Genomic DNA, 25435 nt, shown 5'->3' on the forward strand with positions numbered 1-25435 from the left:
TGTTTTGCATTGGCGAAGTGGGGCGGATCGGATTAACGTCTGTACGCTTCGGCTGTTTGCCGGACCCCGCTATCCGGGCATAGTTGCTGACGTAAGAGCGACTTCATAACCGCGTAGGAATAAATCAATCATCAATCAATCAGGCAACGCAACACTACCAAGCCGCAGCGGCCCCTTATTCTATACAATTAATACATCAAGAGTTAAAAAAAAAGCAGCGACAAGCCCAACGCCGGTCGGGTCAGGCTATGGTGGAAAAGGAGATGCGCACGATGGACGAACAGGGTAGCTAACGGTATCGAGCCGTCACGGTAGACCCAAGGAACGTAAATAAGATCCGGATCGTTTATCACAACGATGCTAAGCACAAGCTTATCAAGCAGATTATAAAAAAGCTTCGGCTCTAAAATACGCGTGCTACGAAACGAGCTCTATCCCATAAAAATAAATAATTTAAAGCGAACTAAAATACTAAATAAGAAGGGCAGTATCAAGGCTAAAGCGGCGGAGGCACTTAGCTAAGAAAACAAGACCACGGTTACCAAAATATCTTAACTTAACAAGAAAAACATACCCAAGGCGTACAAATCCATAGTCGTATTGATAACCAAGGCCAGTGAGGCACATAAACTAATTTCCAAAGGCTCCTTCCACGTTGGAGGGGAGTCCAGCACGACAATAGCATTTAAACGGCGGCCGCGTCCCCAGCAATGCTATAACTGCCAGCAGATCACAAAGCATAAAGCACACCACTACGCAAAGCCCCAGGTATATAAACGATGTGCCAAAGTAGGCCACCACCACGCTAAGTATTACAAGACGATAGTGAAATATATACATTATAACGGACCGCACAAGTCGTTCAACAAGAACTATCCAAAACTATATCCGCGTTCCCATAAATAAGAAAGTCCAGATCCTTCTGCTTAACATAAAGAAACAGGCTGCAATATACAAAATTTTAATAAATAACCAGGCGTTACGTAACTTCACGGCCATAGCGGTACAAGAACCGTAAGCGCAGAAAACGGAAAATAAAATCATCACGGTCCCAATAAGATGTCACAAATAGACGAGGATAGTGCCAACGAAGTGAAGAGAAGAAAAAGGATAAAAGATCAGGAATTTATTATAAATAAACAAAAAAATAAAAGGCGGAACAGGTGCCGATAGCGTCCTCAGATATCACTACGGCCGTTATCCATCTTCCAAATCAAAAACTACTAATAGCGTCGATATACATGCCGGTGCAAAAGCCGAAAATACTTCGGCAGGCGTACAACCTACTAAGACAAGCCATCATAAATATCCAAAGAAGAACAGGTAAAAAGGTAGATATAGTCCTAATAGGAGACTTTAATCGCCACAACTACCTTTAAAGAGGCAAGGATATATCGGAGAACCGGAAAGGCAAGGCGGACCCAATCATTAATATAATAAACAAGTTCTCACTTAACAGCCTTCTCCCTAAGGGGGACGAAGACGTGGGAGAAGAACGAGACGACCACGACGAGTAACCTATCCCTCGCATCTAAAGAGCTAGCAAGAACGGTAATACAATACGCTTTACACAAAACGGACCACGAATCGGACCACCGGGCGATCAAGACGACCTTCAACATCGCCGCGCCTAAGATAAAAAGCCGACCACGGCTCCTCCTCAAGAACGCCCCATAGAAGTAGATCAATGAGATAATAAAAGCAAACCTAAGACGAGTGCCAACAGGAGGTACGGTGCAGCAGCAGACGGATCGACTAATGTCTATAGTATGCAAGGCAGTAAAGGCACTAACACCTACGGCCAAGCCATCACTATATACAAAAAGATAATGGACGGCCGACCTCACCCAGCTCCGGCAAATCCATACTCGTTAAAAAAACCGGGCAAGAGCGGAGAGAAGGGCAAGTAAAATTCAACCCGAACTAAAACAACACGCACGCTCGGCAACCAAGCAATATCACAACGCCATCCAACAACAAAAAGAGTACCATTAAAAAGACTTTCTATCCAACAACACTAACATCTAAAAAGCCGCAAAGTACGTCGACAATAACAAAGGGGCGTCCTTCAACAAAATCCCCCAACTAATTAAAGCCGATAGCTCTCAAACAGGAGACGCCGCAAAAAAGGTCGAAAAGCTACTTTCCACATTCTTCCCTCCCCTTCCCAGCATAATCAAGGATAAGGGGGAGCGGCCACAACAATCGCCGATACCCTTCCCCAACCTCACGCTAAGAGAAATAAAAATACAGCTCTTTACAGCAAAGTCGTAAAAAGCTCCCAAAAAAGACAAGCTGCCGATAGCGGTGTGGAAGCACACATAGCCGGTAATAAAGAAAAGGGTGCTTACACTCTTCCAAATCTCACTAAATAAAAGGGTATTACCAAGACAATAGCAACACGCAAAAATCATCCCGCTAAAAAAGCCAAACAAAAGCAACTACAGTATAACAAAGGCCTGGCAACCAGTCTCGCTTCTATCAACGCTCAAGAAAATACTGGAGTCGGTCCTGGCAGAACGTATCTCGCACGCTATCAAGACGTTTAGCCTCCTCCCTACGAGCCACTTTAGCGCTCGCAAGCAAAGGTCGGCAGAGCAGGCGCAGGTACTACTACAGGAATACATCTACAGGGCGTAAAGAAAAAGAAAAGTAGTCAGTCTAGTCAGCTTCGATATCAAAGGAGCATACAATGGTATATACAAAGAGAAACTACTTCCAAAACTCAGGGCGCGGGGTATCCTAAAAAATTAACGAGATAGGTTAACGCCTTCTGCTCCCATAGAACGACAAGCGTCCTAGTTAATGGTCGTGAGTCAGAGGCTCGTCCACTGCCGCAAGCCATGCTACCTCAGGGCTCACCGCTGTCACCTATACTTTTCCTCTTCTTCAACGCCGACCTCGTACAACACAAAATCAACAAAAACAAAGGCGCGCTCGCCTTCTTCAATAACTACACGGCATGGGTCACCGGCCGATCGCGAGAAGAAAACCGTTGGGCATCCAGAACATCATCGATCGAGCACTTAAGTAAGAGCGGCGAAGCGGGGCGACGTTCAAAACGGACAAAACGGCCATCATCCACTTCACGCACAACTAGAGGCTACCGGCAGATTCGACCAGCTTCGCCATCAAAGGGGACACTATCCGAGCAAAGGACCACGTCAAAATGCTAAGGGTGACGATGGACACAAAGCTTCGTTTCGAAAAGCACATCGCAAACGCAACAACAAAAGGGCTAAAGGCCGTGCTAGGGCTCAGGCAGCTCAAAGGTCTATCTCCGGCGACGGCCAGACAGCTTTTCGTCGCGGCCGGGGCACCAACGATAGACTACGCATCAAACATCTGGAGATACAGATGTCGAGCATCCGCTTCGACGTCTGCGGGCGGTGGCCTTTAGACGGTTTCCACCACCCTTCCAGTTAATGGCGGAGGCCTACCGCGACCTGCTCCTTAATAGGCTAGAGACCATGGAGGCATTTCCGATGGCCCCGTGGGAAGAAAGAATACATACAGCAGTCGACGACAACGCGTTCGTGGCCTCAGAGGCGATCCAGTCGGGATAAGCAGTAAAGATAGCGACGGGGAGCTCGGCAAGGAACGGGGTCGTGGGGTATGGAACAACTACAACGCTACCCCTCTCAGTGAAAGGAGGCGGCGGCGTCATGAAGGCCTCACGCACACTCGCACTAAGAACAGAGCAGAACCCGTACGTTGCAGAGCTGGCAGCGCTGGCAGAAGCGATGAAGTCTCTCCCGCACAGGCTTAACTACCGGGCCATCCACGTGTTCACCCGAACAAAGCGGCTGTGTCAGCCATCCGTAACCCGCGGCAGCAGTCAGGCCAACGGGAGATCCGCCAAATATACGCCGGCGTGCAAGCTCTTCAGAGAAAAGGCAGCAGAGTCACGCTCGTCTGGCTTCCATCAGCGATAGAATCAGACCTATCGAAAGCGGCTAAAACAGCAGCGAAGGAAAGCACAAGACCAAGCAAGACACCGCAGAAGAAAGCTACCAAAGCCTACTCGACTACACTCGGGATCGCTTTCCAAAACGTGCTGCAGACGTACAGAGCTTTGCCCAATAACGTAAGAGCATATTCAAAAAAGATCGATATGGCTTTACCAAGAAAGCATACGCGCAAGCTATACAATAGGCTCTCCCAAAAAGAAGCTAGTATCCTGGCGCAACTACGTACCAGCATAGCAAGACTGAATCGATACCTACATCAGATCGGTACGACTACCTCAGCGCAATGCGCCTGCGGGCAAGCGGTAGAAACGGTAGAGCACTTCCTCTTCCGCTATACACAATGGACGGCACAGCGGACTCGGATGCTTCAGCAAACGGAATCGCATAGAGGGAACCTATCGTACTTTCTCAGAGGAAAACGCGCGTCCGATCCGAAGGACTGGTCACCATACGTAGACGTTGTCAAAGAGACGATCGAGTTTGCTAGGAGTACAGAGATGCTAGGTGCACAGATCAGCCAGCAGCGAAACCACACACCACCTACATCAATACACTAACCGACGATGACCTCACGCACCCTCGTGCCATAGACAGCAGGACTGGCTTCGGCCGCCGACGATAGGACGCCGAACAATTTAGGAAACAACTTCGAGATGGACCGCTACTGACCCCACGAGCAATCGCAGTTGTAATAAGCATTAACCAAGATGACATATAGAGATTGATTATACTCGTATGGGCTTCTGGAGGCAGGTATATGAACGAAGGTGAAGATCATGTAGATAATCATATGAACCCTGACTAACTCAGCGGGGGCGTAGTAACCTATGTAGGTATTAGAAGATGACGCGAAAGGGGCAAAAAACAGCTTCCTCAGGATTGTGACAAGCTGCGAGAGGTTTTTTTCGGACTTGTTTTATTTCCGCGGTTCTAACCCGACTACTGATTAATGAAGTGACAACTCACTAAATGTTCTTTACGAGAAGCTGACACTAAGATCCCAAGTGGATTGATTGACGAGCTGGTCTTCTTCCCACGACTCGTCATCCTAGCGAAAACTCCGACATTAATTGCCAATAGTGCTTACGAACGCCCAGCTTATGCTGTTTGGGTGAGTCATCGTCAGTTTAGCACCCCACCCGATAGGACACAAAATACATGAGAACGTGTGACCTTGACCCGAAGCGTGGAATGTGTTGTGTACGAAGTCGTAATCCAAGTTCATCGATGCCCCAGCCTCAACGAAGAAGGATCGTTCGCCTGGCGACTTGGGTTCGTTAACCCAGTCGTATTCCCCTTCGTACTCATGAGCGCCTTCGGGTTTATCTATCTCAACCTTGGTGGCGCAGTAGGGAAATTGCACAACGTTGCCTTCAGCATTCGTAAATGGTCGAACTTTGCACACGCCGCTTGCGCAGGTCTGAGTCCTACCAAGCCTGTTTCTCTCAATGGCGGTTGTTGGGCGGCCCGGAATTTTGCAACCCCACTTCCTTCTCTCAGGATTCCTGCCACACCATCCGCTTTGAAACCGGTAATCAGGTCCAATACCTTGGCAGATTTCGTCGAGGTCGGTTAGCGTATATTCGCGTTTGTTGACCGATTTAGCATTCTCGTGTTGCCATTGTTGATACTGAGTGTACAGTGATTGGAACTCGTCGAATGTTAAATTAGAGTATACGGTGGGTTGCGTGAAATCGTGAACTATTGAAAGGGGTCCCAAGGCAGTAGCTAAGGAATTTAGGACCAGCAAAACCAACCCGACAAAAGAGGCTTGGCTGATTGCCATGGCGAATGGGGCAATGTAATGTAGTGAAATGTAAATGTTCAGATGTATAATTTGCAAAAACTGTAAAGGAAAAATCTGGGCGCAGAGCACTCATTTATATAACAGTCGGCTTTGACTCGCAGGATTCTTGCTAGCTTATCAGGGCTGGGAGCTGTCAGGTGTCTCCTAAGATGAGATAATATATTTCACTTTGAAATGATGAAGTGTATTAAAGTGTACAATTTGGGAACCCTGGCGGGCTACCCCAAAGTTACGACCGAACCAGTTGGAATGCTGGCCGGCGTGACTACATGATGCAGAACAGGGGGCAATGACAACGGATTTGTCATTACCGAAGCTTTTGCTTCGTGCTAGAGTTGGGTGCCTTGACCCGCCCGTAACACCCTAAGCCTGCACGCTTAGGTCCGAAACTTTGGCATGATGGAGTCAACGTCGATAGTTTTGGTCATGAAGAAGTCGACTGGAAGTACTCTGGGTTCATTTTCAGGTACTTTGACATCGTCCATGGTGGGCTTGTTGTATTGTGTAGGGATCGGACGGATCTTGCATCCTGAAACAGATACTCTCCCTCTATATACTGAATGGCAACCTTCCAAAGGCTCCCATGCTATTGAAGTTACAGCAGCTTCATACGACGTTGATAAGCCGTGCCTTAGATACCCTGGTTTTTCACAACAGCATCACGGTGCTTTATTAAGCGCCCTCAGCAGTATTATCAACAGAATTTTTCCACAGTCTCGTGTACCCCCACAAGTGGATGTGGCTGGGCTAAAGAGGTAGAAAGAAGATTAGAAAATATGCCTGCGTGACCATTAAACATTATGACCTGTCTTTCAGTTCATTTGTCAGACTCTCCACTCACACCATGTTGTCGGAAGCATTCTCTTATCCATCTTCTGCGGCTTTATCTTCATTCTGACAGGTGCCTACCGTATAACCTTGTCAAAGCTGGAACCTGGACCGAAGCTTTCCTGGTTATCGTAAACCAAGTTGCGATGCTGAGCAGGCATCTGTCGAAGCTTACCCAGAAATTTCAATAGTGGCGCTGCGACGTGTGATTTCTCCTTACTTTATAGGCGAAAACTGAAACTTGAAACTTGAAGAGATCCTTGTCGTTAAGAGTACTTCACAATACAGGCATTCGACAAAGTCTAAGTCTAAAACATGAAATTTCTATAGTTATTCCCTCTTTACTCCGTTGTCACGGGTCGGTCATGCAGGGGCTGGGCGGTCGGTCGGAGTACTGAACCTCGTATTACAAACCGGAAGAGCTTAGGTTTGTAGATGCTTAGAGTTAGGTCTTCGAACCGAATTCCCAATCTCTGAGCCTTCCGAGCCTTGCCTAAGTGGCGGCAGGTAATACGGAGATTCACCTCCGACGTCGCTCTCTTGGACTAACGGTTATTAGGCACACCCTCTAACGTCTTACAACAGGTGGTCGCAAGGATGTCTACCAGGGTTCGTCCAACTTCTCAAGATGTTCGCAGTCGCCAGCGCGCCCTCCTTTCCGGGGTGGGAATCTTGCGTACAGACAACTCCGTTGACCACGTTGACCTGGTGTGAGTCTTTCGCATCTCCAGGAAAACTTGATTGCACAAATAATCAACTCTCAGAGTCAGACTTACACGGTTTTTTAAACGTCCACAAACCACTAGCAGCAAATTCAAGATGTGCCCGTAACTGAAAGGCTTAAATGGTGTGAGTTTGATCTGGCCAGCTTCTACGGTCGGGGTCAACGTTCTGACCCTTTTCATCTCGCAGGGAGACACACCTTTTGCTTCTCCTACCTCTTAGTCTCAGCCACGTCCAATTTGAGGGATTTAGGCAATATATGGCGCCGGTAAATATACTCCCTCATGAATATTGAGCTGCTGTCTACGATGATTCCCAGCGGCGGCGGAGCCCAAGTGGGACAACTCTGTTCCAGAGTGTGCACTCACTTGCTTCTCCAAATTATCCCTCATTTTACCTGCAGCTTCTGATGAACTATCAGCCGATTTCATTAATTCTCAATTTTAAAGATAACAAGGATTGCTGCTCATATTATGAATGGTCGGTGTAAGTTTTACGCACTGACTAAGATCTTGTCACATCGTTCTTTCTGCCTCTCAGATACCTTCAGGTTTTTTGATCTGAACCTTCCCGGCACAGTACGAAAACTGGACATGAGTGTCTTCTGTATTCAGACTCAGGCGGATTGATTTTTCAATCAGATTATCCTCCGCAGCTCCATGTTCAACCGAGTCTTAGTGTCCCAGTACTCGATATAGGCGCGTGTGGAATCATGCAATCCCTCTTGTAGCTGTTCTTCGAAAACCATCAGCTCCGAAATCGATGATCAGTCCCAGTGTTTTGACAAACCACGTTTAATTGGTTGAGAATGTTGCCAAAAAAGTACCCGACGAAGCTCGGTCTTCGCAGCACCTTTTTCGGTACACTCCAGGAAACCGGAGAGATAGGCGAGACATCGGATATGATGCCGCTTGCTTGCAGTGTCCATACTGGATCTCTGTGTACCAAGTTAGACCAATCAAATGAAATAGAAATAGAGAAACAATGTTTGAAATTACTCATCAAATGTCCTTCAATATCAAGCCGCTGATGCTTACTATAGAGTTTTCCACAGTCTCGTATTCGCCCACAATTGGATGCGACTGGAATGAAGAGGTAAAAAGAACTTCCTCAGTACCGATTGAGTTACCAAAAGAGGAAAGCCTAAAATGAAAGACATCGCATGTGCTACTGATGTGTCGGGCTCTCAACATTGTTAGACTTTAGCTAGCAAGAGAAGTTCGTATTACCGTATCAAACTTTTAAAAGCATTTGATTCGTGGCTCATTTCACTAAATTTCGTGGACAACCAAGCAGTTCATGCCATACTTTAGCGAATGTGATCAGACATGTAGCCATCCGCTGAGACTTGTAACATCATCCAAAGTTTCTTGTTCCTTGGCAGTTCGAATATTAACGCACTTTACGAAGGTTTCCAGAAGAAATTGAAGATTTCCGGTTCCATCTATCGTGTTTCCGAGAACTGAGGAGCGTGGAGCCCATCACTGCGACCGGCCATCTCATGGTCCAACCCAATTCGGAACCTATCACTCGGTGGCGGGAAATTTGAGCACATATAAAACCCCAAAACCTCTGTAAGATGAAAGCACTTTTCGACAAATGTGATTCACTCTAAATCCAATCACATCCTCACTGCCGACCGTCCTCTTGAGTCAGCTTTCAACGTAGTCTGTCCGCTCGTCGCCATGTTATTCCCTAGTTTTCATCATTTCCTTATCCTCGGTTCGGTGTATGTTTAATCGCCCGGATCAGAAGACATTAGGAAGAGGTACTGACGCATTGTCCAGTACGACCGCGCTTGGGAGGAGGCACCGTCTCTGCGCCTGCGAATCTGGCTACGACGATGGAGTTGACGATACTCGTACCTGGAAAGTTGTGACGGACGCGCCAGGCAATTTTGTCTTCAGTAAGAAGGACGTTATCTGTCCTGAAATCTTACTAACTGCGTTAGGTAACAAATATTGGACTAAAGAAGATGGGGCCGAGCACCCAGGTCATTACGTATGTGACATCGCGAGCATCTGGCAATTCAGACGGGTCCATTTTCAGATCTCTAATATGCAAACCAGGCTCATGCCATCGATGGCTGCATCCAAAACAAGTACAACAAAAAGTGGGCGTGCGATGATGGATACATTGGTGGAAATGAGATGGACGGGCTTTGCCCTGAACACAGCACTTGCTTTGGGCCCAATACCGATAATTATCAGGACTGCGGGGATTCCAAAGATGGCGGCTGCCAAAGTGCGTGGGGAGACGTTGGAAGCGATGGCCGCATTAAATAAGTCTATACGTCTGCAGAATTTGAGGCCTCAGTTCGATTTTCATAATATATGTTCTCCGCTCAGCAATAATTGCGGACGCAGCAGCGTCCCTTCTGAGCCGCATGGCATCTTGAAAGCTGTTATCAATTGTTCTATCATGATCTCAAATGTCTCACCTAATCTTTCTTGGCATCTGCGGTTAGTGATGCAGGTGGACCAACGCCCGAATTCAAATGCCGAGAACTCAACTTATATCTTATCCAGTACCCCACGCAATGCACTCACAGCCTCTGGCGCACTGGACCGCCGCCGGCCCTTTCGGCCAGGTCTGAGGCTTTAGGCTCAATGCCATGTTTCATCTCAAGGGCTAAACGCCGCCGCGATATCGAGGCCCAGCCACCCCGACTCAGCCTCGTGGGAAGCCAGCCCGACGCCTCTGATTCACCCCCGCTGAACAGCATGTCCCTGGAGGTCAGACCCAATCGACGAAGCCTAGCAACGGCCCCTTTTCATGGCCGCCATTGCTAGCCGTCATACCTCAAAACCCGAGTTGTTGCGTTTTCTCGACACAAGCACAAAAGGCATCTGAGCGCATTGAGACCTGGCGAGGGCCGCACCTAGCCGGATGAAACGCGTGGGCGGCTCGTCATGGGCATAAAGCTGCGGAGACTTGGCTATCCCCAGGAGAGTGGGGCGTTCGTCTGCAGCGCGCAGCAGATCAGTCCCCAGCCCATCGTCTCCTACGAAGGGCAACAGGGGGGCACTATTGCAACCCCCCTTCCCCCGGCCATTTCCTTTCGAATTTAGACTTATCATTATCTTAATCATCCGTTACTTCGAGACGTAATAAATAACATTTTGTATATTAGCAGCTGGATCGTAGGGCGGTAGAAGGTCAGTAAGTCGAAAGACCACGCGGGAAATTCCCATTGAATCTGTAGGACAATACCTGAAAGGTACTTGAAATGAATGGGCCTTGAGAACTTAAGCGGACACGGACGAAAAATACAGGAGACGAGATGATTGTACATGGAGAGATCAGTCATTACCTGCTACTCGAGACCAGAGAGCCTACTTCCTTCCGCGCAAACTCCCCCGTTTGGCCGCTTGGTCGGGCTTGCTCCATTGTCGCTGTCGTCAAAAACTTCTATCTCTCCAGACCGCTCCGAGCTGTTAGGTGGGGCATCATGAAGTCCGTTGACTGAAAACGGATCATCGTCATCAATGGTGGTGTCTGAAGCTTGTAATTTCGGCGATATTGGCCTAGCCTACGAGATGTTGAGGCCGTTACCCACTTGATTTGGATGGGGTAGTTGGCCCCTTCGCGTTGGCAGTCATTTGAGCCAGGGTATCGAAGATGAACTTCCCCCTGCCACGGTCGGGGGTCTCTGACTTTGATGGTGTGCCGAGTAGATCCCGGGTTCCTGGGTGCTGCCTTGGCTCACCAGCAGTCCAGTCAATCTTCAGGATCTCGATGAGTGGGACAAACTCGAGAGGGTTGTAAGTGCAGCTTTCAGAAAAGACAATGCTCTTGTTGCAGAAACCATGGAAGTAGCCAGTGACGTAGGCTATCTTCCCGTGCTTTCGGAACGGCTTTGTGTCGGCAGGATAGTCTTCACACTTCTTCTTCATATGTGGCTTGCATTTGGGTAACATGGCATATACGTAGTTGGCAAACCATCCCGTCTTTGGGGTATGAGCGGCCTCCGTAACAGTAAACTTTGATCAAACCCTGACGATGGCTAACGAGTTCCTGGTTATATCGTCGAGACCGATGAAAGGATTGTCGGCAACGGGGAATCTCTGGGCGTCGACAAACACGTTCAAGGTCAAGAACGGCGGAGTGAACGGAAGTCGAGGAGTTAGTTCGACGCAGATGGGTTCAGAAATACTAAGAAGTAGCCTCAGGACAGGTGTTCCAGCAATGGGGACTTAGAAACTTCCGGGGTAAGCACGTTATCTTGAATCCACGCCATGCGCTTAGAGGTCACTTCGACTTCGCCGGACAGACCACAGGGAACATAGCTGAAGTGGGGTCACAGATAATGCTTAACCACTGATCCTCCCAGTCGTCGGTGGTCAATGAGCCTCCTAAGTTGAAGTGAGAGAGGTCCAGGGACAAAGCGCCGTCGTGGAGGGTGTTAAGGACACCGGGGACTGTATCGATCAACCACTCCAGCGTATGAATCGAAGTTTGAGTTTGGGCAGTCCAATTTTGATAATGGAGGACTTGGCAGTCTGCGTTCAGGAGTCCAACAGCTACCATCTTACCGATGGCGGTCATCGTGGGGGGGACGCTCCATTGCGACGGCGGGTTTGGCTCGTGCTTCGGCCAGTAACTAATTAAGTCGTACTTCTAAAGCTGTACCCATGATTGCACTAGTGGATCGGTTACTGGGGGCTCTATGACAAATGAAAGTTGAATGGGCCAGAGACGCATGCGAGCCACAAAGGTGGAAAAAAGCAAATGTGGTTGTCGAAAATGTACCTCTTTGAATGGAGACTTAGCCGTAAATGGGGAGGCAAAGGAATGCCCCATCTCAGGGTCAATTTCCAGTTCTGTGTCCTGGATAAGGGACAAATGCAAGAGTTCAGGTCTGGCGCTTACTTGAAGTTAACCAATGATAGCCGTCGGTGAGCTACCTGCCTTGGTAGTGCAGTCTTTGTTACAGAAAGTGGGAACGACAGGGGGGGTTAATTGGTACACAAGAAAGCATTATGTCTTTATCTGTTTTTTGGAGTTCGTGACAACTGCAGCTCGTAACACTGTGTGGATGAGACATATAGGTTCGAGATAAGAACGAACACGGAGTTCACGTTGGGTCGACATGACAGGACATTAATTTGTGCCCTTGACGAGGCTGTGCAAGGAAGGCAAGAACAGAGGCTCGCGGGGCCTGCTTACAACAGTTAGGGAGGCGTGGAATTTTCTTGCCTTTGGGTATGTGTTCTGGCAAGCAATCGAAAGAAGGAAAATCATAATCTTTGGAAAAACCACATTCGTCTTCATACCCAACCACGACAATGCTGCCAGTACCGCCGTCCTCGTCTAATAATGACTTTATTCCAATTCAGCCAAGACCAGATGGTAATCTGTAAATATTTTAGATTAGCATAGACCATGTCGGCTTTGTCCGGCACATCCCTCTTTACTACGGACGCTAAATACTTCATCATCATGTGAGAATGGAGCCAACGTGATTGTACTCAAGATGCCGCTAAATCACGAATTGGGGTTTCCGAAATAATTTGACCACCGATTGGAAGGCACGAGGGTTCACAGTACGGATAACTACTGTGGTTGCAGGCCGAAGTACAACCCCCTGCAAAGTATGTAGAGGGCGCGACGAGGATTGTTTTTCTTCACTTTCTAAGTCATAATATTTTAATCTTCGACGATTAAGCTCGGCCTTTCGGGTTGCAGCTTTCAAGACCAGTGGATCACCGTCCGCAAATGCACGACCAGGGCCCACGACATACCCGCTAAAAAGAACAAGCCTTCTGCGGCCGAGTCAAAGATTCAATGAACCAGGGTTACCAATCCAATATCCTCAGGTAAGCCGGTCGAATCGTAAAATAAATTGATACGATACACAAATACGATACGGTTTCTACCAAACAAAAGGCTGTTTTATCCGCCAGGAAAGTTTAGATGGCAGTGGGTTCGCTGTTAAGATCGATGACGTCGGAGGTCGAGCCACGCCCGCCCACCGCTTACAGACTCCGAGATATAACGTTCTAATAGTATTGACTACTTAACTGATTGATTATGTGTCCTATGTCGCTTAACGCGTGGGAGAAGAGTGGAAGTGTTAGTCCAATACTTTATAGCTGAGTTCCTAGCATTCAAAAACAGAAACAAAAACAAAATAAAGCTAGTAATCATAAAGTTATGTAATGAAGTTCCTTATGTTATAATAAATGACTCGTGAGGTGTACACGCTCAGTCTGATTTGCGGGGGTGATACTTTGAGACTCAGACTTCAGTCACGTTAAGAGCTGATTGCTCAATCTAAGGTTCATGGTCATTAGTCACGGGACGATGGCCCCCACCAGTGAGAATGAAGCTCATTTCAAAATACGCGATGAACTCGGGAACCGGCGAACATGGAGAAACCTTAATTGATGAGATTTGTGGCATCCGTTCGTGTTCGATCTCAGTGCTTTGGGGGAATGTGTATTTAGATCGCGATCGTTATTGTTGACTTGAGGAATTAGGTTTACTCTAACCAACCCAATTTATTGTTCCTTCATAAGCCTACGTACGACTCCTGGACTCCACAAGTCTGTCCGCTCGTTCCATCACATGTCGGTCTGACCAGTTGAGTCACATTTTACGCCGGCGGCTATGGGCAGAAATTCCAAAGCTTAAACGAAAGTAAAGATCCAGGCCGAGAGTGTCACGTCTGTTTAAGGTTAGGTTTACTCATTTATATTGATGACCATGGGGTGAAACAACTAACTTAATTTATTGAGAAAGCCTATTTGAACTTTTGCAATTTACGGTGCGTTTACATTCGTTAATAAGTATGAGAAGGCTTCAAGTTAATGTGGGACTCGCGGTAGGTACCTGTAAACACATGAGATGACTTCAGTATTGCAGACACAAAATAGATGAGCAACAAGCAGACTCGGATTCATAAGTCAGTTCGCTTTGCTGAATGTATGCTCACAATATGAAAGGGACGACATGAAAGGGACGGTGGCCTTAGCTTTCCCCTCAGTCAACTGCAGTCATACGTTCACACTCCGACAAACCTCTTTTCCTGACTGTCATCATGCTTTTCCTCCGTTTTCCTCTTCTTACACCAGTGTACACGGCGGTCCAGGTTCAAAGCACGCCAATCGTCGAAGACCTGTTCCGTCAAGGTAAATGTCTTAGCAAGAGTCGCGGCAGACGTTAAATGCGGCCCTTCCGACTGCTGAGATCAACAATATTCTAAATGCTCGGAGAGATGGAAGCATTTTACATCCCCCGTGGGCTTAGGGGCACCTCACTCCTGGACACCGCTGGCAGTGGCGAGCCGCTAGTACACTTCAAGGATTTCCGGTTGCGTAAATGCAGTTCTTTGATTATCAAGGTGCCTACGTAGAGCTTCGGGTCACAGCTTTCCACTCCGCCCAGGGGGCTGCACTCGATATGCAAGACAACGGAGGCGTCAACGGTGGCGGTGCTGAAGGCTGGGGCCGAGAGCTCTGCCTCAATTACAACTACCCTTGACCATCCGAGATGACGTCATCTATGTTCTGTATGCTGAAATAGTTGTTGTTGTTGTTGTTATATTTAACGCCGTGGCGGTGAGAAGAGAACTCTCACCGCAAATCTCCCGAGGGGTATATAGCGTGGAGGGCCATGGGCCAAGGCTACCTACTCTACAGTACGTCGTCTCTTTACATCGTCCTCCAAATCATGCCTCGTGGCCACTACGCGTTCTATCTGTCCACGGTTCCCGCTGGTGCCCCAGTTTCATTCTTATTCAATCCGTCCCTTGAATCAGGGGTACCCACTCATATCTAAGTAGGTATAAGTGTTGCTACTGCGGACAGATCTTCTGGAAGAAGTCCGTTACGTGGAGAAAGGCTTCGAAGCCTCGTGAATCGGTGATGAGCCTCTTGAAGTAGGCCTCGAGGGATCCCATAGGTCCTTTGGGTTCGACCGTACTGCCAGAGCGAAGGGTCGGCCACCGTTGCCTCCTCACCAGCGTCAGTCGACAATAGACCAGGTGGTCTATTTCTTTTGCCTCTCCGCAGGAGCATGTTTTCAGAGCATCGTCGTGGTTGAAACGTCGGCGGTACTGCTCAAAGTCTCTGTAGCCCGACCGTGCAGCTAGCAGGCGATGTAGGATAGCCCGCCGTAAGGTCAGTTCGGGAGGGCTGGATAGAGCTGCCTCAAACCCCTAGTCTGCGTACCGCGTTCTTCGCTCTTTATACCACCATCTCCCGTGGTGGCTTTGTAGTTTTTCCCTCGCAAGCCGTTTGATGCCCGCTAGTGTTGCCATCTGACTCAACCGCGCCGGCAGTGCCGTGCCTTCCTTGGCTAGCCGGTCCGCGGCCTCGTTTCCTTCGATGCCCTGGTGTCCCAGAGACCAGTGCGTCCGTACGTTGAATATCCTGGCTGCCTCTTGTATTTCGAGGAACGCCCCTTGTGACGAGTCCGGCGCCTTGCCGCGGATGTTTCGGATAACGCTGGTGTTGTCAATACATAGATGAATTGGGTTACCTTGATGAGTGAGCAGAGCCCGGCGTAGCCCAGCCCTCGCCCCTTCCACCTCGGCATCGAACACTTCTGCCAGCCCAAGTCGGCCGCAGCCCTGTGCTACGCGTATGGCTTTTCGATAGATGACGAAACCGTATCCTACAGCCCCGTTCGTTGCTCTGGAACCGTCCGAGAAGACGACCGTGTGGCTTTCCGGCACTGATATCAGCCAGGCCTCGAAAGCTTTCGCGCCTCCTCTTTGCTCTGGATCACTATCTCATCCTGTGGCCCTGGTAGGTACTGTGGTTGGAGGAACGTCGGTCTTTCGCATCTTGTTAGCAGTCCTGCCGTCCGTTGTAGTCTCGTCTGTTGCCGTCCCTGCTGGGAGAGCCGCGAGACTAGGGGGTGCCGGCGATCAATCTTCTGCAGACGGACCGCGGCCCGTAATCTGACGCCCTCCAAACCGGCCTTGGTCGACGGTAAGCCGGCGTCTCGTAGAAGGCTACTAGTTGGCGTTGTCTTCCAGACGGGTAGAACAGCCCTTGCTGCCACTGCAGCGACGCTGTCGATCTTCTGCACAAGCCCTTTCTGGCCTGTGTTGACGGGTCTTCCTTGGAGAGGCGGGTTCGTGTCTGCCTCCGCTTGGCGCCTCGAGGCCGGCTTCGTGATACCTGCGTACCATGTTTCGGCGCCGAAGAGCGCGGTCGGCAGTACGCAGGAGACGACGGCTTTGCGCATGGCAGCCGCTGGTAGTCCCCTCTTTGTGTTCGTAAGGTGCCTCAGATGTTGAGCTGCCTTCTTTGCCGCGGCTACTATCATGTCGACGTGGTGCCGGAAGGACAGTCTCTTGTCGAATCAGACACCTAGCCAGCGTACAGGTTTTGTCGAGGCCTTGACCACCAAATCTCCCGCCCTGATCTCTGGCAGCTCGGCTGGCTGGCCACGCTTTCCGGAGAAGTGGATGACTTCGCATTTGCTTGGGTCAGAAGAGACCTTGTTCTCCAAGCCCCACCTGAGAATGCCAGCTGCGCTTCGGTTGAGTATTGCGACGTTGCCATCCAGGGAGGGGCTTATGGCCAGAGTGGCGATGCCGTCCGCGTACCCGAATCGCGCGTCCGGGTCGTCTTCAAGTATCTCTGCGATGTAGAGCAGAAAGACAGTTAGAGACAGTGGCGAGCCCTGAGGCAGCCCGCATGACGGAGGGAAGTATTCCGTTGTGCTTTCTTCTAGCCGGACTCTAGCGGTACGGTTGCAGCAGAAGCTGAAGATCAGCTTGGTCAAGCCGTGTGGCCATCCCTGCTGGCGCAGTTTAATGACGAGCCGGTTCCGAAGGACGGAGTCAAAGGCCCCTTTTACGTCTATAGTAAGAAGTGTCGCCGTGAGCCCTTTTAGGAGGGCCATCTCGATATCGTGGGCGAGGCAGGTTGTGAGATCGACGGCTAACCTACCATATAGAGCTCCGATCTATTGCGGACTAATGATGCGCTCGACAATCGCCAGAGAAGCCATCCTTCTGGCTATTAGTCTCTCAAGTCCCTTGCCCAAGCACGAGAGGAGGGCGATCGGCCGCCAGGACCCGGGCTTGGAGGCATCCCTGCCGGCCTTCTGGATCATGACCACCTCAGCTCTGCGGAAAGGCAGAGGAAAGTAGCCCGCCAGCATACAGGACTGGAACAGCAGCCTGACCGGCTCCGAGATGACGTCCCAGCAGGCATGGAGGAGGTGTGTTGTAATGCCGTCCACACCAGGGGCGGTTGTCTTTGTTAGGGTGGCCACCTTCACTTCTTCTCCACCAACATTCTCCTGCCAAGTAATCGCTCGCCTTGGGGCGACAGGTACGTCGAACGGGTCACCCGGTAGGTCGTCTTCTACACTAAACCTGTCAAGAAGGGCTTTCCGGAGCGCTTGAGCCTTTTCGTTGGTATCCTCGATCGTCTGGGTGTCCACCACCAATGGGGGTGCTCTGGTCAGCGGGCTCGCCTTCCGCCATCCCATGATCTGATAGACGTCCTGGTCTGAAGCGACTCTCTCAATCTTTCCGGACCAGTACGCTCGCTTAGCCTTCCTCACAATGCTCAGGAATGCCTTCCGCTCTTCCATCAGAGAAAGATGTGCGTTCTGCTCCGTCTCCCAGGCTTGTTGGTTGCGAGCAGCACGGTACGTTCTGTGGGCCTCTGCGCATTCCTCTGTCCACCAAGCCGCGCTTTCCCAGTCTTTTCCTCGTGTCTTGCCGACCGCCTCAATGGCTCGGGAGAAGAGCTCGACGATGCGACTTGCCTGCCCGTCCAGGTCTGCCGAAGTAGGTTGATCCCCCAGATTGGGCATCGCAGCTAGCCCCCCTTTGATCAGGTCTCTTAGCCGGGGCAGCGCCGAATCGGGAACTGACGGTAGCCGTGGTTGCGAGCGGCCCTCGCCCTGTGATTGTGGGTGTCTGGGTAGTGGTATGACGGCCACGATGGCTTCGTGGTCAGCCCCCGGGTGTAAGTGTGGGCTGACCTGCGCGTGTGCAAAAGGGATGTTGGAGAAAGCCAGGTCGAGGACATGTCCGCAGTCCTGGGTTGCCACCCCGACTTCGCTTATAAGAGAGAGATTGTGGCCGTCTGCCCAGCCTGCGATGTCTTCTCCCCGGTTCCCGTTCCTCGCCCCGGGCTCCCAAGAGTAGTGGTGCGCGTTGAGGTCACCCGCGATCAAGGCTCGTTTCGGAGATTTGAGTCCTAGCAGTATCTCTGTCGTGCGGCTGTGGGGGGTCGCGCGGTTGTCTCTACACGTTGACGATAGTCGTCGTTTTATCGGCCACTAGCCACAGTACGTCTCTCGTGTGGGCAGGCCTCTGCTGCCAGATGGCTCCTGCTTGGAATGGGTAGCAAGGGACGATCGATAGGGGTATCATTGGGGGTGTCTTCGGCTTCATCTTCATCCATGCTGCTGCCGTCCGTGCCTCCATCGCCGAGGCAAACGATCGAGCTTGCAGAGGGCGTTCTTGTACGCGCACGCTTGGAGCCGAGCTGCTGATTCTGGCTGGTAGAGGCAGTGACGCTTGCCGGTGCCGGCCCCTGGCTGCTGTCGGATCGAGTAGCCTTGTACAGAGTATCAGACACCTTCTGGCCGGCCTTCCGGATGCGAGTCCGCTCCTCGGTCGTCGTCCGCAGAAGCTATTGGAGTGGTAGCTCTGGCAGCCGGGGTCGTGTCGGATGGGCGTCTTGCGTTTCTTGACGGGTAGAGATTGGCCGCTTTGGTTGAAGAGCCTGAAGGGCGTGACCTCTGATGTGAACGATATGAGCCAAGGTATTTCGTTCGTGACTGGGTTGGGCCCAAAGCGGGAGGGTCGGACAAGTACAGGCTTCTGACCTGTCTGGGCGAAGACTTCATCTTCAACGAGCGTGGCTGGGTCCAGGACGTCCCCGCCAATGCTGTGTAGTTTTGTTGGGCATCGCGGCACAACGTAAGTGTACCACTTGCTAGGCGTCTCGACTTGGTGGGCGCCGAGGCATTCCGCTAGTTTTGCCTTGCTTGCAAGTAGTCTTTCCTGTATTGGCTGGTTTAGCGGCTTCAAAGAGTATCCTGTGCTAATATGGTAGACGTGGGTAAGGCCCGCTAGCCCCAAGCCAAATGCCTTGCAGACGATTTGGCGTACAGCGAACGGTGCGATCTTCCGAGCGGCAGCCAGACCTTCTTCCGGGACGCAGGCAAAAATGCGTAGGTCCTCCTTTGGCTACGCCTGCGGCCGATCCTGGGCCGAGAGAGGGGCCTTTGGGCGGGCAGAGCTCTGGCCGCTCCGGTCGCTGCAGAGGTGGAGCCCGCCATCGGTGCAGCGACAGCCGCCCAGCTCCGGGCCGCTGTTGGGGCCGTCTCGTGACTGATCATTTTCTTGAGGGCTTGGATGACATAGCCAGTGGCTTCTTCCGCGATCTGCTTTCTGGGACCGTCAGAGCTGGCGACGACGCTGTTGACGGATTGGGCAATGGTCAGAATGACGTCTTTTCGTGCATCGTACTGTCTAGCTTCTTCTGCCAGGGCTGTCAAGACGGACCCTGTAGCGGACCCGGTCGGAGCACTTGCTGTAGAGGTTGCAGCGCCCTTTGCCGAGGGAGGGGCGCGTTGGTGGCGTCAAGCTGGCCTCGCGTTAGGCTGGGCCGAGGCGGCTGAGCCTCCGTGTCGCGGCGTCGCTTGGCTCCTGAAGTGGAGTTCGGCTCCGGAGATGTCCCGGAGCCTAGTTCGGGGTCGGCTGTGTCGACCGACATCAGTCCGGTGCCCGGCGGCGGCTGTGAGGCCATCGCGGATGCGGGCTCCGGCAAGGAGAGGTGAAGAGTTTTCGGCTACTAATAATTTGGTGGCAGGCTCACCCATGCACTAACCGCAGATGCTAAGAAAATTATGCGAAAGGGAAGTTTTTGACGAACCACGATATTCGCCGGGAGCCTACCACCAATCAGATCAAGGCGAAGGAAGCTGCATGGTTCGTCTGGTCTTCACCGGCTACAAGCTGTCAACACGTCAAGTGGGATCGCTTCTTGCATGTGCATGCCACAAGTGGAATGCCTTCCAACGTCGCAGCATGATGAGGCACAGTTGCAAGATGAACACCGGGGCTGAGAAGAAGTTGAGACCGGTAATGCTGTCAACGAGCCAAATTGTCAAAGTCGTGTGGCCAGCTTTTCTCACTACCGCGGACGATGAAGCAGTCGCATCAGACCCGTTCTGCCATAGATTTGTGCTTACGCGTGCTGAGGTTCAAGACGCCATAGACGAGGAAAATTCGCGGCGAGCCACGCACAGAGCTCTCTTAGAAAAAAAAACACTGGTGTGATGGGGGCAAGCTCAGTAGTCCATCCAAGCGGGGGTTCTTGGAAAAGTTTACGAAAGCACAGGGGCCAACGTTACTTATAGACCTTTGCTTTTTCTTTGGAAGAATAGATAGGAAATACCAGCTAGAGCAATTTCCAAACCACGTCTCGCGCTATCTGAGCGTCACACATCGTCTTGGATGCGTAGGTAACAAAATCTATGTAAAATCATCAACTAGTTTAGAATACCACCCAACCTTCCCTCTCTGGTACAGCCTCATTGCGGTCACCAGCTGCTGTCTTCTGCAATCCTTCAGCGCGTCTGATAAGAGGTTGCCTGTTCCACTGCAATCCTCGACTTCTTTCACAGCCGCCACATAACTTTTCTGGTCTGCAAGCTGATGTTTAAGTTCGTCGGTGACAGGATCCCCTTGTTCGTTGTAATTCCACGGTACATCGATCGATGGCGGAACCATTGAGAGGGTTAAAGGAAAATCTGCAAACACCTCCCATGGCCCAGCGAAGGATGCCTCCCAATCAATCAAACCGAGGACACGATACTCATCGTCAACAATGATATTGTTGTGGCCGAAGTCGCCGTGGCAAAGAGGAAATGGGCCGTGATCACGAGTTGAGAGTTTACTAGCAAGGTTGCTAATGGATTTTGGAAAGGATAAGACGGATGGGATGATCTCGTCAGCATATTGACCAGATGCTGTTCGCAAGTTTTCGTCCGTCATGCCAAATGTGGTCTTGGCCGCCCATGCTTTGAAAAATTCGGTCGCTGTATTGAATGGACCACCAAGACCCCGAATCGGGCCTTGCCGATATGTGCCGTCCTCGTTTCTCGAAACGATTGTTCCGATCATAGGGAGTTGTACCATAGCTAACTGGACCTGTGTTGTATTAGTTAGAGATGTGCTTAGAGCACAATTCGGCGACCTACATGCATCTGCGCAAGACGGCGTAGGAATTCTGGCTTATATCCCGGCGGTATTTTCATGCCCAAGTCCATTCCCACGTTCCCTGGCAGACAGTCCATCAACATAAATGGTGCCTTGACGTCACAATCCCATCTAGCCTCAATAGCGTGGACTTCAGGGATCGGTATGCTGGACCATTGTCGCACAAGGGAAATGGTGTTGTATTCGCACTTTTCAACTGCCTCTACCGACTCATCCGAGTCTTCGAAGACACCTGAGCTTTTAATAGGAGGCATTCGCAGTCGCGCCACCCATCGCACACCATCGTCAAACTGAATGATTCGGACCATATGGTTGTAGCCAAGGCCAATATCACGAAGGAGCCGGCAGCTGGTCCCATTTCTCCTCCTGGCTGCGTACTGTAGGAGTGAGCTCCAGTCCACAGATGCCGAAAACGACTCAGCTCGCGAACGAATAGGTCCCTCTTGTAGAGAATCGTGATACGTCCACCGATATCCTGAAAAGGCTTTGGAACTCTCTAGAGACGGTCAGCGAGAATGAGATCGAGAATGACATTGGGGGCTACTTACGAGGCGTGCCATCAGACAAGCTCCTCTCAATGGCGTGGTTTCCCATCGCGTGTCGTGACACGGTGGTGACTTGTCCTTGTAATGCTTGCGGAAGAGGAGGAGAAAGTTGATGTTGTGGGCCGGATGGAATGTAAGGGCAGCATGAGGTTAAGTCTCCTGAAGGGGGGCTGAATTTGGCTAAAAATCCGCCACTACCTATCTAGTGGGGTCTAGCCCCTCCCTGTCTACCCCAATTATGCCGCAAACTCGTGTAGCAGCGGCAGGCGGCCCCGTTCTTGCAGACCTTCACGGCGTTTGGCAAGTTGCAAAGTCCGGGCGGCCAATCTATGCATCTGCAGCCGCTACGCCAAGTATCATAATCCGTTTATCCGCCAGAATACATGGATCTAACCGCATTCAGTATGCTTTGCATGGACAAATACAATGCTAAGAGGAGGAGATTGTCCATAAGCCGTACACCACTTTGGCGCCGTTCAGCGTTCGTCTTGAATGAGCCCTACTTGCCGCGTTGTAATCATCCCTCTCTCAACAAACTCATTCCGTTTACATTTCTACTTCATCCGGCCCACTACAACTATCCTAGTTGTATAAGAACCCTTCGATATACCCTTACCCTCTGCTCCAGAATCCCCATGCTGATCACTCGCATCGGAGTCGCGCAGATTCAAAGTTTTTCAGCCAACCTACCGCATGCACTGTAAGAAAGCCCTCAATCCAGACATTTGCAGATGTTGACTACCGATGATTAGGATTGCCCTCTCACATCCACTTGAGATTCCATCGACATGGCTGCACATCCAAAACCTGACTTCGTGGATTTTAGTGAAAGCCTTTATACTACCTGCTGCAAATTGGGATGCAACAAGGAAGTGAAGCGCGGAGAGAAGTGTACGTGCGGTCAGCAGAATTGATTTAGGATGCCGAAAGTTTCAAAGCTAGCAACAACGAGCATCTCACCACCAAATGTCACGATAGCTTCATACATGATTAGCACTCCGCGACACTATCGTCAGCTTCCATAGTACTTGGCGTTTCACTCATTACTCGTACAACCTCCCTATAAATAGGATCTCTCTTTCGCAACTCCACCTTGAATTAAGGCCTTTCTAGATCCTATTCTTATGTCCCCTGTTGTGAGCTCTAACTCGTAACACCAAAGCAACCAAGGCAATCTACAAAGTAGGGATGGCTTCAAATTCTTGGCTGCCATAGAGAAGGTATTCCTGAGATGGCGATTCCATCGATAAAGAGTAGCTCAGTACCCCGTTATCGTGCAGGTTCAAATCGACATGTCGACTTGTGGGTATGGATGATGTACACATATATGATACATACGTCTACAGCTAATGTACTCCGCGTTGATATTCCATCACACTCGAAACATTAAGGCAAACACTGCCGTTTCGAGGCATGGCGTACTTCATGATTTTTCGACGTATTGGGTTTCGTCTTCGCACCGGCAATGCGCCCATTGCAGCGTGCTGCGCTTAGCTGTGCATAACCCTCGTCATTTCGTACCTCACCGCGGAGCCTGTCAGCAAGTCTTTCTTGCAAAATGGCCTGACGGAGATGCAGGTGGCCAAATATAGTCGCTCCACCGATAAGGAGAGGAGGCAGGTTCAGCTTCCAACAGGCAACCCCCTCGCCCCCCCGCGCAATACCGATTGTTCGTTGCTTGGTATCAGAATCGTACGACCGATTTATTTTGACCTGCTTCAGAAATAAGACCGGCGTAATAAACACGAAAAACTTGGAGGTCGGAACCGTTGATTGTTGTGACGTGCTGTGCATGTGGTGCAACCGCGCAGGGGTGGGACATGCCGGAGGCCAACAGGTATCTCTACACGCAAGACTTACTGGATCCGGACGCACAGCGGCTTGATGGTTAGCAAAAGCCACGGTGGCTTTGATGGGCCTTCTCCGGGGCGAATCCGGATACACCGTTTATGCAAAGTGTCCTCAGGTACTAGACACATCGTTGTTAGCCCAGGCAACGGGCTGATACGACATAACGGGCAGCGGTAGGCGATAGCCTCAGAAGTCCTCCGTATCTCATTGGAACTTCCCGTTCTCGCCCCAATCACTCATCAGGTCTTATCTTGGGCCTATGTAACATCGGCTTTGGGTTGACATCGAGATTGCTCGCTACCGCTGTTGTTATCCAACTCTTCTGGTACATGATCGGCAAAGGCATTGAGGACGGGTGTGTGCACAGGAGAGGCTTCCATCTTCCCACATCAATGGAGTGTGGCAGTGCTGGAGGCCTCAACTGACGACGTCTGCCTAATTAGCCACGCCGGCAGATTGGTTCATTATATGATTGTTCCTACGTGTTCGCTTTGAAATATTACCCGGGAAATGGTATTCAGGACACAGTAACTCGTGAGGCTGCATCAACCTTCTAAAATCTCTTCTGCTGTAAATCTACTTGTTGGAACCAAGGATGCTTCATAGCCACATGAGAATTACTACGCTAATGTCCACAACTTCGTCCTTGGAACTCAGTCCCCTTTGCACAACGATTGAGTCCAATCTCAACTGGACTCCGACTACCTAGTCGGCTTTTGTTTGACGGTGCCAATGCGAATAGAAACCTGGACAGGACACGGGTTTTGACTGATATGGCAGGTCTCATGTGTTCCTGGCGTGCTGGTTGGTCGAAAGCAAGATTTCGCCCGCGTCTGGCAGAGAAGGTTCAGACAAAGTACATAGTTGAGGGGTGGAGTCATGAGTTTGCGGGCATATGCAAGTGACCCGAACTGACAGCATAACTTTCCACGACCACAGTTGAACTTACCGTGTGCTGGCGACATCAACCAGATGGAATCGTGCGAACAAACATTACTCAATCTTTTTACATCCTGGCCTGCGTGAAGTTGGCGTGCATGCAACTGCCTGCGTATCCATCGATCCGCCGTAGAATTGGCTAAGCTAAATCCATTCGAGATCATAGCAATGTAAAAGGTTTAAGCACATTCGGACTAGCACCTATTTGCGGCTTCAATCTATGCGTGCGACATCTCCAGCAAGACAGGTCGTCGTGACATCATGGGGGGCACTGTTATATGCACCTGCTCCCGTACTAGAGAACAGAAGGCTCTATGTACCTACGCCAGTGCCGCAGGCCGGCAATCCAATGTGTCGCCTCCGCGTCTTTAGACAATGCCTCCAATTCAGCCACTTGCGCACGCGAAGCTTGTTCTAAGTCCTGCTGTCCCTGGCGCTGAAGCACATCGCAGAGTGAAAGGTATATCAAACGAGTCGCGTGCCCGCTCGTAGGGGGAAACTTGTTGATGGCGACAAGTGCTTTTGTCCACCATGCGAATGCGCCTTCCCAATCAGAGCTCAC

General features: G+C 50.5%; 5 protein-coding genes across 5 annotated transcripts; 1 reads left to right on the forward strand and 4 right to left on the reverse strand.

Moving 5' to 3' along the window:
- Positions 1 to 5037: 5037 nt before the first annotated feature.
- Positions 5038 to 5757, reverse strand: CORC01_14225 (uncharacterized protein; the record flags this gene model as incomplete). The annotated part of the gene is made up of 1 exon (XM_022625836.1): positions 5038 to 5757. The coding sequence occupies one exon, from the start codon at positions 5755 to 5757 to the stop codon at positions 5038 to 5040; it is 720 nt and encodes a 239-aa protein (XP_022467651.1).
- Positions 5758 to 10880: 5123 nt separating this feature from the next.
- CORC01_14226 (uncharacterized protein) lies at positions 10881 to 11877 on the reverse strand (the record flags this gene model as incomplete). The annotated part of the gene is made up of 3 exons (XM_022625837.1): positions 10881 to 11279; positions 11331 to 11524; positions 11634 to 11877. The coding sequence occupies 3 exons, from the start codon at positions 11875 to 11877 to the stop codon at positions 10881 to 10883; spliced, it is 837 nt and encodes a 278-aa protein (XP_022467652.1).
- A 7624-nt stretch (positions 11878 to 19501) lies between these two features.
- Positions 19502 to 20063, reverse strand: CORC01_14227 (uncharacterized protein; the record flags this gene model as incomplete). Its single annotated transcript, XM_022625838.1, has 3 exons — positions 19502 to 19645; positions 19713 to 19732; positions 19820 to 20063. The coding sequence occupies 3 exons, from the start codon at positions 20061 to 20063 to the stop codon at positions 19502 to 19504; spliced, it is 408 nt and encodes a 135-aa protein (XP_022467653.1).
- Positions 20064 to 20791: 728 nt separating this feature from the next.
- On the reverse strand, positions 20792 to 22132 carry CORC01_14228 (uncharacterized protein; the record flags this gene model as incomplete). The annotated part of the gene is made up of 3 exons (XM_022625839.1): positions 20792 to 21469; positions 21520 to 22034; positions 22087 to 22132. 3 exons carry the CDS (start codon positions 22130 to 22132, stop codon positions 20792 to 20794), a joined length of 1239 nt encoding a protein of 412 aa, XP_022467654.1.
- A 443-nt stretch (positions 22133 to 22575) lies between these two features.
- CORC01_14229 (uncharacterized protein) lies at positions 22576 to 22677 on the forward strand (the record flags this gene model as incomplete). Its single annotated transcript, XM_022625840.1, has 1 exon — positions 22576 to 22677. One exon carries the CDS (start codon positions 22576 to 22578, stop codon positions 22675 to 22677), a length of 102 nt encoding a protein of 33 aa, XP_022467655.1.
- Between the last annotated feature and the right edge of the window lie 2758 nt (positions 22678 to 25435).

This window comes from Colletotrichum orchidophilum (assembly GCF_001831195.1).
Source record: "Colletotrichum orchidophilum strain IMI 309357 chromosome Unknown Scaffold_255.1, whole genome shotgun sequence".
Lineage (NCBI taxonomy): Eukaryota > Fungi > Ascomycota > Sordariomycetes > Glomerellales > Glomerellaceae > Colletotrichum > Colletotrichum orchidophilum.